The sequence below is a fragment of the Penaeus chinensis genome, chromosome 4, assembly GCF_019202785.1.
Source record: "Penaeus chinensis breed Huanghai No. 1 chromosome 4, ASM1920278v2, whole genome shotgun sequence".
In the NCBI taxonomy this organism is placed as follows: Eukaryota; Metazoa; Arthropoda; class Malacostraca; order Decapoda; family Penaeidae; genus Penaeus; species Penaeus chinensis.
Genome location: NC_061822.1, coordinates 9,590,121 through 9,602,620, shown reverse-complemented (window position 1 = coordinate 9,602,620; position 12,500 = coordinate 9,590,121). Strand labels below are relative to the sequence as shown.

The 12,500-nt window shown below is 35.7% G+C and overlaps 1 protein-coding gene across 5 annotated transcripts in view; it reads right to left on the bottom strand.

Moving 5' to 3' along the window:
- Nucleotides 1-12,500, bottom strand: part of LOC125046921 (prostaglandin E2 receptor EP4 subtype-like) — a 141,681-nt gene that overhangs the window by 31,425 nt on the left and 97,756 nt on the right. For all 5 annotated transcript variants that reach the window (XM_047644941.1, XM_047644931.1, XM_047644951.1 and 2 more), the window contains one exon: nt 8,306-8,526. In XM_047644941.1, the coding sequence (XP_047500897.1) occupies nt 8,306-8,526 (221 nt within the window). The remainder of the gene's footprint in view (nt 1-8,305; nt 8,527-12,500) is intronic.

Sequence of the window (12,500 nt, the reverse complement as noted above, 5' to 3'; positions counted from 1 at the left end):
ATCATCAACATATCATTATCATTTCATCGTCAGTATTATCACTAGTATAATTAGCATTATTGTCTTTATCACAATTACTATCATTATCACAAGCAATGATATAATATAAAATCATATAAAATGACCTGTATTCCGAGCTGATCGGAAAAAAAAACAAAATCATGCACACTCCCTGAGGTCTGCATGACAAGGAGAGCATGAAAGCCATCTCATGATATATTAAGAAAGTTTTAATGAGAAAAAAATACTAATGAGATGCGCATTAAAGGTAAAATCAGTCTTTTGTTTTCCGTTTTTGTTTTCTTGAAAGATTTTTTTTTTCAAGTTAATTTTGCTATGTAACTTTATACATTAGCAATACATTATCATGTTGGGTAGTGACTCAGTCAGACTTCGTTGATATATTCAAATCTGAGCAATAATAATAAAAAAAAAAACTTCTTATCAAAATTACCTTATCTTTACTATCTTTACACTCGTGTTTTTTTGTTTTTTTTGTGTGTGTTTTTTTTTTTTTTTTTAAGCGGTGGTATTATTTATTACTGTTTTTTTCTACCTCTTTTATATTTTCTTATCTCTTCTTACTTTCTTACTTTTCTTTCCTAATCATTTTACATTTTTTATTTCATCATCTGTTAGTTTTTATCTTTTTATTACTAAATCTTCTTTAATTCATGTCTTGAAAATCCTCTCATCCTCTTTACATTTTCTTCGACTTTTCTCTTTCTGTAAAGAGCATTCCGCGACCTTCTATTATTGGCAATTAAGACTCTTTTTTTTTATTATTATTGATTATTGATCATCTGATCATGTCAATATTAAAAGATTTCACTCGGGAATCCACCTTCCGCAAGACCTGACGAGAGCTTCTCCCTTTGCAATCTCGAGCAAAGGAAGACGTGATTGCAGCGTCTAAGAAACTGCAAGGATCGGGCTGAAGGAGGTTTGGAGGAGGAGGGGGGTGGGGTGGGGGGGCACAAGGCGAGCGGGGAGAGATGGAAGGAAGGGGGAGAGGGGGGAGGGTGATCTCCAGTTGGCGGATAATCTTATTTGTTGCGCTAAAAGCCCGTTCTTCAGGGCACGAGTCGGATTCAGAAAAGACTGGAAAGAAATAGCAATTAAGAATTCTAAGATTTGCTCTGAAAACATATATAGACATATTGATGGATAGATCGATAGATAGATAGATAGATAGATAGAGAGAGAGAGAGAGAGAGAGAGAGAGAGAGAGAGAGAGAGAGAGAGAGAGAGAGAGAGAGAGAGAGAGAGAGAGAGAAGGAAAGAGAGATGAACGTACAAACTGATAACTCGGCAGATATAGGCAGTTATATTCACATACACACACACACACATACGTAAATATGTGTGTGTGTGTGTGTGTGAGTGTGTGTGTGTGTGTGTGTGTGTATGTGTGTGTGTGTGTGTGTGTGTGTGTGTGTGTGTGTATTACAAGACCTAGAGCTTTTGTACATCTCCTCAGACCAGCTCTCCAGGATCTCAAAGCTTAATCTTCGTATCCCAGAGTAATTTTCTTCAGAGGAACGACTGCCTCCCGCCGCTTGTTGCAATCATTGGATTCAACAGCAAAGAGCCAATGCATGTTTTAGCCTTTTAATGAAGCTGGGAGGGAAGGGACAAGGTGCGAGTCCTTCGTTATTTTGAGTTTTTTTTTTTTTTGTTTTCTTCTTCTGTTCTCAATTTTCTTCTTCTTTTTCTTCTTCTTCTTCTTCTTCTTCCTGTTTTTTCTCTTTTATTTCCTTTTATTTTCACTTTTTTCTTCTTCCTTTTTTTTTTCTTAATAATAGCAGTGGTGGTCTATTGAAAGTTATAGCGGTAGCTTTAACAATAAGAGTAATTGTAATAGCAGTTATAAAGGGAAGGTTGTAGGTCTCTTCACCTTTAAGAAGACAGTAACCATAGCAGTAAAAGTCGTAGTAGTAGATTGTAGTAAAATTAGTAGTAGTAGCTGTAGTAGTTGTTGTAGTTGTCGTAGAAGTAGTAGGAGGAGGAGAAGGAGGAGAAGGATGAGGAGGAAGAAGAGGAAGAGAATGAGGAGGAAGCGGAAGAGGAGGAGGGGAAAGAAGAGGAGGAGGAGGAGAAAGAAGAGGAGGTGGAGTAGCAGGAGGAGGAGGAGGAGGAGGAGGAGGAGGAGGAGGAGGAGGAGGAGGAGGAGGAGGAGGAGGAGAGGAGAAGGAGAAGGAGAAGGAACAGGAAAAGGAAAGGAAAAGGAAAAGGAAAAGAAAAGGAAAAGGAAAAGAAAAGGAAAAGGAAAAGGAAAAGAAAAGGAAAAGGAAAAGAAAAGGAAAAGGAAAAGAAAAGGAAAAGGAAAAGGAGAAGGAAAAGGAAAAGGAAAAGAAAAGGAAAAGGAAAAGAAAAGGAAAAGGAAAAGAAAAGGAAAAGGAAAAGAAAAGGAAAAGGAAAAGAAAAGGAAAAGGAAAAGGAAAAGAAAAGGAAAAGGAAAAGGAAAAGAAAAGGAAAAGGAAAAGAAAAGGAAAAGGAAAAGAAAAGGAAAAGGAAAAGAAAAGGAAAAGGAAAAGAAAAGGAAAAGGAAAAGAAAAGGAAAAGGAAAAGAAAAGGAAAAGGAGAAGGAAAAGGAAAAGAAAAGGAAAAGGAAAAGAAAAGGAAAAGGAAAAGAAAAGGAAAAGGAAAAGAAAAGGAAAAGGAAAAGAAAAGGAAAAGGAAAAGAAAAGGAAAAGGAGAAGGAAAAGGAAAAGGAGAAGGAAAAGGAAAAGAAAAGGAAAAGGAAAAGAAAAGGAAAAGGAAAAGAAAAGGAAAAGGAAAAGGAAAAGAAAAGGAAAAGGAAAAGAAAAGGAAAAGGAAAAGAAAAGGAAAAGGAAAAGAAAAGGAAAAGGAAAAGAAAAGGAAAAGGAAAAGAAAAGGAAAAGGAAAAGGAAAAGAAAAGGAAAAGGAAAAGGAAAAGAAAAGGAAAAGGAAAAGAAAAGGAAAAGGAAAAGAAAAGGAAAAGGAAAAGGAGAAGGAAAAGGAAAAGAAAAGGAAAAGGAGAAGGAAAAGGAAAAGAAAAGGAAAAGGAAAACACGACGGACTCTTACTTCTATTACAGATACTGCTACTACTATTACTACACTATTATACTAACAACAAAATTCAACCACACACACTAACAACAACAACAAAAATCATAATGATAATAATAATAGCAACAGAATCATCCGCATTATTTTCATTATTATTATTATTATTACTATTATTATCATTATTATCATTATTATCATTATTATTATTATTATCATTATTATCATTATTATCTTTATTATCCTTATTATTATTATTATTATTATTATTATTATTATTAACATTATTATCATTATTATTATTATTATTATTATTATTATTATTATTATTATTATTATTATTATCATTATTATCATTATTATCATTATTATCATTATTATCATTATTATCATTATTATCATTATTATCATTATTATCATTATTATCATTATTATCATTATTATCATTATTATCATTATTATCATTATTATCATTATTATCATTATTATCATTATTATCATTATTATCATTATTATCATTATTATCATTATTATCATTATTATCATTATTATCATTATTATCATTATTATCATTATTATCTTTATTATCCTTATTATTATTATTATCATTATTATCATTATTATCATTATTATCATTATTATCTTTATTATCCTTATTATTATTATTATCATTATTATCTTTATTATCCTTATTATTATTATTATCATTATTATCATTATTATCTTTATTATCCTTATTATTATTATTATTATTATCATTATTATCATTATTATCATTATTATCATTATTATCATTATTATCATTATTATCATTATTATCATTATTATCTTTATTATCCTTATTATTATTATTATTATTATCATTATTATCATTATTATCATTATTATCATTATTATCATTATTATCATTATTATCATTATTATCATTATTATCTTTATTATCCTTATTATTATTATTATCATTATTATCATTATTATCATTATTATCATTATTATCATTATTATCATTATTATCATTATTATCATTATTATCATTATTATCATTATTATCATTATTATCATTATTATCATTATTATCATTATTATCTTTATTATCCTTATTATTATTATTATTATTATTATCATTATTATCATTATTATCATTATTATCATTATTATCTTTATTATCCTTATTATTATTATTATTATCATTATTATCATTATTATCATTATTATCATTATTATCATTATTATCTTTATTATCCTTATTATTATTATTATTATTATTATCATTATTATCATTATTATCATTATTATCATTATTATCTTTATTATCCTTATTATTATTATTATTATTATTATCATTATTATCTTTATTATCCTTATTATTATTATTATTATCATTATTATCATTATTATCATTATTATCATTATTATCTTTATTATCCTTATTATTATTATTATCATTATTATCTTTATTATCCTTATTATTATTATTATTATCATTATTATCTTTATTATCCTTATTATTATTATTATTATTATTATTATCATTATTATCATTATTATCATTATTATCATTATTATCTTTATTATCCTTATTATTATTATTATCATTATTATCATTATTATCATTATTATCATTATTATCATTATTATCATTATTATCATTATTATCTTTATTATCCTTATTATTATTATTATTATCATTATTATCTTTATTATCCTTATTATTATTATTATCATTATTATCATTATTATCATTATTATCATTATTATCATTATTATCATTATTATCATTATTATCATTATTATCATTATTATCATTATTATCATTATTATCATTATTATCATTATTATCATTATTATCATTATTATCATTATTATCATTATTATCATTATTATCATTATCACACCTCTCTGTCCTTATCTTCCTCTTCGCTCATTATCTTTTATAATGAAGGACATTTTCTTCGTTTTCTTCTCTATCTTCGAATGCTTTCTTTACTGTCATTTTGCTCATTCCCTTTTCAGTTTCAGTTTCTATCCTTGTTTTCTCCATTTTTTTTTCTGTGCCCTTTCAAGTCGCTTGCGATTGTATCCCTCTTTATCTCTTACATCCTGCTCCATTCATCTTTATTCCATATTTATTCATCAATATCTCACCTTTACCCATCTTTATTTCATGTGTCTTCATCCTCCCCTTCTCACAAGTGCTTCGTACATTAAATTCCTTTCACATGTTACCACTTATCCCAACGCATTCAAAGGCGAGGTTATGTTAATGTCAATACGCAAGGTTCTCCGGTCCTTGTGTATTGAGGTGCAATTAGTAACCCGTATGGACTGGAGAATCCTTGGTGACCTTGTATTGGTTTTCGTCATTGCGGAAGAAGGGAAGTAGGAATAAATGGAGGAGGAAAATGGGATGGAGAAGGGAGGAAAGAGAAGGAGGTGAAGGAAGAGGGGAGGAGAATAGGCAGAGAATGGGAAAAAAGGGAAGGGTAAATGGGTTGGAGATAGGGGAGACAAGAGAAGAATTTTTTTTTTGGTGAGAGGGGAGAAGGGATGGGGAAGAAAGAAGGAAGAAGAGGAGAAGAAAAGGAGGCGAGGAAAAAAGTGGGACAAGAAAAGAGGAAGAAAAAGGAGAAGGACAGAAGAGGGGGAAAAGGATAAGAGGAGACGAATGAAAGAGGAAAGAGTTACAAGAGAGACGAAATGTGAAGAACGAGGAGAGAGAAAAGGAAGAACTACTGAATACAGAAGAGAGAGGAGGCAAAAGGAAACGAGGAAAGAAAATAGATGAACAGGGGGAAGGGCGGAAACGAGAGAGAGAGAGGGGGGAGAAGAGAGGAGAGAAGAAGGAGAGGAGAGAAAGGAATACGAGAGGTGTAAACATTAATGAAGTACTTCTGTGTGCGTGATGTTTGCTTATCTAATGGTCTGATTCATTTGTGTGTCCAGGTGATTGGTCTTCTTTTTTTAGGCCTTTTAATTTCTCTCTTCTCACTTTTTTGTTTCACTTTTATAGTGTAATCATCATCAAAGTCACATCATTCACCACCCACACCTTAATTGATAGTGGCTCGTATCTACTGAATCACCATATCTGCCTACCCTAATGACTACTCCCATTATGCAAACAACTGACAAAATAAAATAAAAAAAATAGTGCTGCCACTAGAGCAAACCAAAGAATTACTCTCACAATAGCGAAGCACAAGTATATCACCATCACAGTCACCATAACACTGTACAATCAACATCCCAACCACTGCAAGGTTTGTCAGATCAACGCATTCTCGCCAGCTGTTAGTGTTGCAGTGTGCAGATGCCAGTTAGGTGATTTAGCACTGCAACCACAGCGTGTTACAACCTACAATAGGCGAGGGAAGATAGGAAGGGAGAGAGATAAAGAGAGAGTGTATAATATTTCCCAGAATGTTCTGCATGGAATTGTGATCAAGCTAATTAAATGAGTAATTAAATCTATAATTAGTGTAAGGTTAAAAGGTGTATGTACGGGCAAACCGGCAGTAAAACCTAATAATGGTGAACTATAATTCTTGTTTTTCAGCCGTGCATTGTGGCCGAGTTTTCATTTGCAATCAAACTCCAAAATGATCTATGGGAAAACAAGGTTCCCGATAACCGATTTGTGTCTACCAACTAAAATTCAAATATGTGTGTAAAATAAAGCGTGTGTGCCTGTGCGTGTGTGTGTAAATTTGCGTATGTATGTCTTTCTCTCTCATTCTCTTTCTCAATCCCTCCTTTCTCCACTTTTGCCCCCTCCCCCCCTCACCTCTCTCTCTCTCTCTCTCTCTCTCTCTCTCTCTCTCTCTCTCTCTCTCTCTCTCTCTCTCTCTCTCTCTCTCTCTCCTATTTCGCCCCCTACCTGCTTCACCTCCCCCCTGTCCCCCCTCCCCCCTCCCTCCATCCCTCTCTCCTTTCCTCTTTCGCTAACTCACTCATTCACTTACCCACTCTTTCTCCCTCCTTCCCTCCCTCCCTTCCTCCCTCCCGCACTCACTCATCCCCCCCCTTCCCTCCATCCCTCCTTTTCCCTCCCTCCCTCACTTACTCACCTTCCCTCCCCCTTCCTTCTTCCCCCTCCCTCCTTCCTTCTCTCATTCTCTTCCCCCTCCACCCTCCTCACCTTCCCTCTCTGCCCTACCCTCCCTTCTCTACCCCCTCCCTACCCTTGTTCCACTACCCCCCGCCCAGCCTCCCTCCCTCCTTCTCTCATTGCCATCCCCCTCCACCCTCCTCACCTTCCCTCCCTACCCTACCCTCCCTCCCATACCCTCCCCCCCCAGCCTCCCTCCCTCATTCCCTCCCTCATTCCCGCCATCCCTCCCTCCTACCCGCTCTCCCACCCTCTCTCCCCTACCGTCCAGCGTTTGGTTCCCCCCTCCCCCCTCCCTCTCCCTTGTGTTTGCATACGCACGAGTGTCTATTTTCCTTCAACCTTGAAGTGCTATGCGGACAAACACTTAACTTCAGCCTCCGCCTTTTCCTCCTTGTTCCTCGAGAAAGCATCGATTACTTGCGCCTCGAGAGCTCGTCCTTACGTGGACCCTCGCTCGTACTTAAAGCAAACACTGACATATCAACTCTCTTTTTTTGGAGGAGGGGGGGGGGGGCTCTCGAGCAATCAGTTGGTCGCTTGCTCCGATCTTTTTTCCGGGTCGTAAACTAGACTTTAGTGGGGCTAAGAGGTCGTCGGCGTAATACGGAAATAGGGATTCGTTGCGGGTTGTGGATGGGGGGGGGGGGGGCTCTACCTCTATCTCTGTATTAGTATCTATAGCTATGTCTAAATCTGTGCCTTTAACGGCATATGTTTATCTACTGTCTATTATTGTATTATTGTCTGTCTGTCTGTCTGTCTGTCTGTCTGTCTGTCTGTCTGTCTGCCTGCCTGCCTGCCTGCCTGCCTGCCTGCCTGTCTGTCTGTCCGTTTGTCTGTCTGTCTGTCTGTCTGTCCGTCTACAAATGTACAAATACTCATCTACATACCTACTTATCTGTCAATCTATCGATCGATCTATCAACTGAGAAATCTCTCTACTTACCTACCTACCCATCAATCTATCTACGACGATATCCAAAAAAAATCGCAGCAGACGTACATCAAACGAACCACCTCAAAGTGACTAAATACATATACAAAAAACAAAAAATAATAATAATAATAATACCAATAATGGCAGTACCATACCACAAACAAACGCTACCTAATCGTTCGAATCCTCCAACAAGGCTTAAACAACACTCCGCTCGTTACTTACTGATAACCACCACGTTACAGACGACCATAACGAACAGGTTGATGATGGTGAAGGCGCCGAAGATGTTGGTGTAGATGAGGTGATGCAGGGGCGTGTCCGCACACACGTGGATGTTGACGAAGCACCAGGACCCGGGATACTGAAGGGCGTACTGACCCCATCCGAAGAGAGGCATGGCGCAGAACAACACGCTGAACAGCCAGATGCACAGAAGGAGCATTCTGTGGAGGAGTTAGGAGTGGAGTGTCACAGGGGGAGTCGAGGCATAGTGTTTAGTACAGGGCGGGGGGGGGGGGGGGGTGCCAGACTAAAAAACAACAACCTTGGAGTGCCAATTTTTGTTTCTGATAGAGTCTTGAGGGCCAATTAAAGGTATATGTCTAGCCTCCCTCCATGCGGTATTTAAAAAAAATGCTTGGTATATTTGTACGTAGTTTATTTAACTTTTATTTTATAATTGAGAGATTAAGAATTTATAAAGGCGGGCGCTGTCATGTTTACAAAGTCGCCTTATACTGTTTCAGAGATCTATCTTAATAATAGCAACAAGAACAAACATGTTAAAATGTTTAAAAGGGTATACAGTATCTGCATTGTTTTAATTTCATATTCACACACATACACACACACACACACACACACACACAAACACACACACACACAAGAAAACGAAACCAAACAGGATGACTCATCGTATTTAGATTTTTTTTTTTTTTTAATCTTAACAGAATTTCCTCGGATTCTTGAAGAAAAAAATAAATTAAGAAGCAAAAGTGTAAATTAAATAGATACATCAATACTTAAATAAATGGATGAATCGCATTGGGAAATAAATCAACAGCCACAAACACGACAAAAAGACCACCCAAGAAGCAAATAAATCAACAAACAAATAGAGTAACAAACAAATAAATTATTTATAAATCACCCAACAAAAAATTAATACAAATAAAACATGAATATAAGTCAGCTATTAAATGATTCAGCAAACAAAAAACTTAACAAACGAATTAGCACAAAAAAACAAAAACAAACAAACAAACAGATAAACAAACAAAAACAAGCATAAACAAAAAATAAAGAAACAGTAGAAAACACAAAAACAAACAAAGAAACAAACACACTAGAAAACAAACAAAGAAACAAACACACTAGAAAACAAACAAAGGATCAAACACTAGAAAACAAACAAAGACAAACACTAGAAACCAAAGAGAGAAACAAACAAGAAACAAACACACTAGAAAAAAACACAAACAACCGAAACAAAGACAACCATAAAACCAACAAGAAAACCAAACAAAAAATTCCTCGGCCTCTCTCCGTCCGGCGCGAAGGTGATAATAATCTCTCATTGTCTCTCGATTGTGACCTTTTGTTCCAACTGATTACTTGCTCAATTGCAGGACAAAGAAATGAATGAATTAGGCAAGATTTTGGCTTTTTCTTTTCTTTCTGTCTTTTTCTGGTTATCTTTTTTATTGATCTTTTTCTTGCATTATTTTCATTTGTTTTTATTTGTTTTTTTTGTTTGTTTTTCTTAAAATGGGGAAGGGGGAAGTATTGTGTTTGTTTTTTTTATAGACTTTTGGGTTAGGTGTGTGTTAGGTCAATGTTTAGAATGCTTTTATTCAGAAATAAATGAATATATGTCCAGATGAAAATGATGAACACAATGGCGGGCAATCTAAAGACGAATTTAGACAACATGGCACCATAATTCCTATCCATCTATTTATCTATTATGAATAAAGGATCACCCATTAAAACTTAAAAAGATAATTGATTTCATTTTTGTTATTCCTATCTTATAATTTCCTTATCTTTATCAAATAATAAACATCTTGTTCAATTTACTTATGTGCGTATATAACACTTGATAAGCCAAAGAAAGCAAAATCTTGCTATTTTTTCATCTTCTGATTTCTCCATCTTTATTCGTTTGTTTTCTTCCTTTTATTAGGTAAAGCTCTTATGAACGTCCGCTCAGATAACCTCTTCAATTTGGTAAAAAGCCCGTAACTTTTTTTGTTTTTTTCTTCACACTAAAAAAAGGATCACTCCCTTATATTAAACGTCACCTGATCTTTGTATGCTATGGCCGGTTCTCTTATTTTGGTTTCTGTCTCTCTCTCTCTCTCTGTCTTTCTTGCTTTCTCTCTCTACCTCTCTTTCATTTTTTTTCTGTATGTGTTGTCATTTACCTGTTTTTCTGTCTGATAATTTGTTACAGTTTGTTTGTCTGTGTTGTCTGTCTGTCTTCTATCTCTCTCTTTCTTTCTCTCTCTCTTTCTCTCTCTCTCTCTCTCTCTCTCTCTCTCTCTCTCTCTCTCTCTCTCTCTCTCTCTCTCTCTCTCTCTCTCTCTCTCTCTCTCTCTCTCTCTCTCTCTCTCTCACTCTCCCTATATATATATATATATATATATATATATATATATATATATATATATATATATATAATTATATGCATATACCTTCCTCGCCTGCTTTGTAAAATACGGTTGCAGTGCTATCATCAATAGTATTATAATCATCAATTTATACCAGCTTATGGAGTGTCATTGACACTTGTCATCGCTTTCCAGTAATTCATAATCTTCTGTTGCAGTCTAAACTATTTGTAACTCGTAATATTTTTTGTGTCTTATTTGTAACTTGTAATGTTTTTTGTTTGTGTCTTATGAGATATAAATATGTCAATCACTTGTTTCTCAAAGCCCCCCCCCCCCCCCCACCCTCTACACCTCGTCCTGCCTACCCTGAGTGCCTCCGCCCCCCCACCCCTCCCTCCTCCTGTCTTCCACTCTTACCCTCCTATCTTCTAATCTACCCCCCTCTTTTAATCCACCCTTCCTACCCCCACCCCCCTTCTTCTAATCTACCTTTCCCATCCCTCTGCCATCCCACCTGTTTACCACCCTTCCCCCTACCCCTCCCCCTGTCTACTCATCACCATCTCACCCCCTCCCCCCTCCCCCACCCCATCACACGCCTCCAGACTCATCAACTCATGCCATTTATCAACTCATCAATCACTGTTATACACGGACTCATTCCATCAATCTTGGTAATGAATTCAATCATCATTAGTGAAGTTACAATTACGTAAAATTGATTATGAGCTTACTTTATTTCTCTAATAAGTACTAGAATAGAGTGGATAGAGAGAGGAGAAGATGGAGAAAGAGGGGGAAGAGGAAAAGAAGGAAGGATGAGAAGGAGGAGGAGGAGGAAAAGGAGGAGGAGGAAGAGGAGGAGGAGGAGGAGGAGGAGGAGGAGGAGGAGGAGGAGGAGGAGGAGGAGGAGGAGGAGGAGGAGGAGAGAGGGCGGAGGAACAAAAGCAAGAGGAAGAGGAGGAGAATAACAGCAAGAACAAGAGGAAGTAGAACAAGGGTAAGAACAAAAAGAAAATAAAGGTCAAGAAAGAAGAGGAAGGAAGAAAAAAACACGAAAGAGAAGGAGGCGGAGAAGAAAAAAGAGAGGAAGAAAGAGGAAACAAAGAATAAGTTGAAAAGAAGGTGAAAGAATATATTACGAAGAAGGAGAAGCAGAAAAAGAGGAATAAAGAGAGGGAGAAGGAGAAGCAGAGGAAGTACCTAAAATAAGGGGAAAAACGAACAGGTAGAAGAAGGGGGAGAGAGAGAAGGGGAGTAAAGGAGGAGAAGGAGACAAATAAGTAGAAGAGAGGGAAGAAGAGAATTCAAAAGGAAAAGAAGAAAAGGAAAGAGAAAAGAAAAGATGAAGGAGGTGAGGGATGAAGGAACGGAAAAAAACAAAGAAAATAATAATGAACAGAAGAAAAAAAAAATGGAAGAGAGAAAACAAATAATAAAAAAAAAATAAAAAATAGAATAAAGGAAAGATAACAAATAACGGAGGATACAAAAACAAAAACAAAAACAAAAACACGAAAATAAACAGGAAGAAGAAACGTTGGATAAGCACGCTAGGCGGAAAAAATCTCCATCTCCTCCTCGACAGGGGAAGAAAAAGTGACTCACTTAAGAGGAGCAACTCGAAGGCGTCAAGGTGTAACTCGAACTTCGCGGGTCGAGGGAGAAGTCTGAGAGGGAGAGAGGGAGAGGAGCAGATGTTGGAGAGAGGGAGAGGGAGAGAGGAGGAAGTGAGAGGGCGGGGGAGAGAGGGGGCGGAAGAGGGAGAGAGGGGGGGTATGGGGAAAGGATGGGAGGAGGGA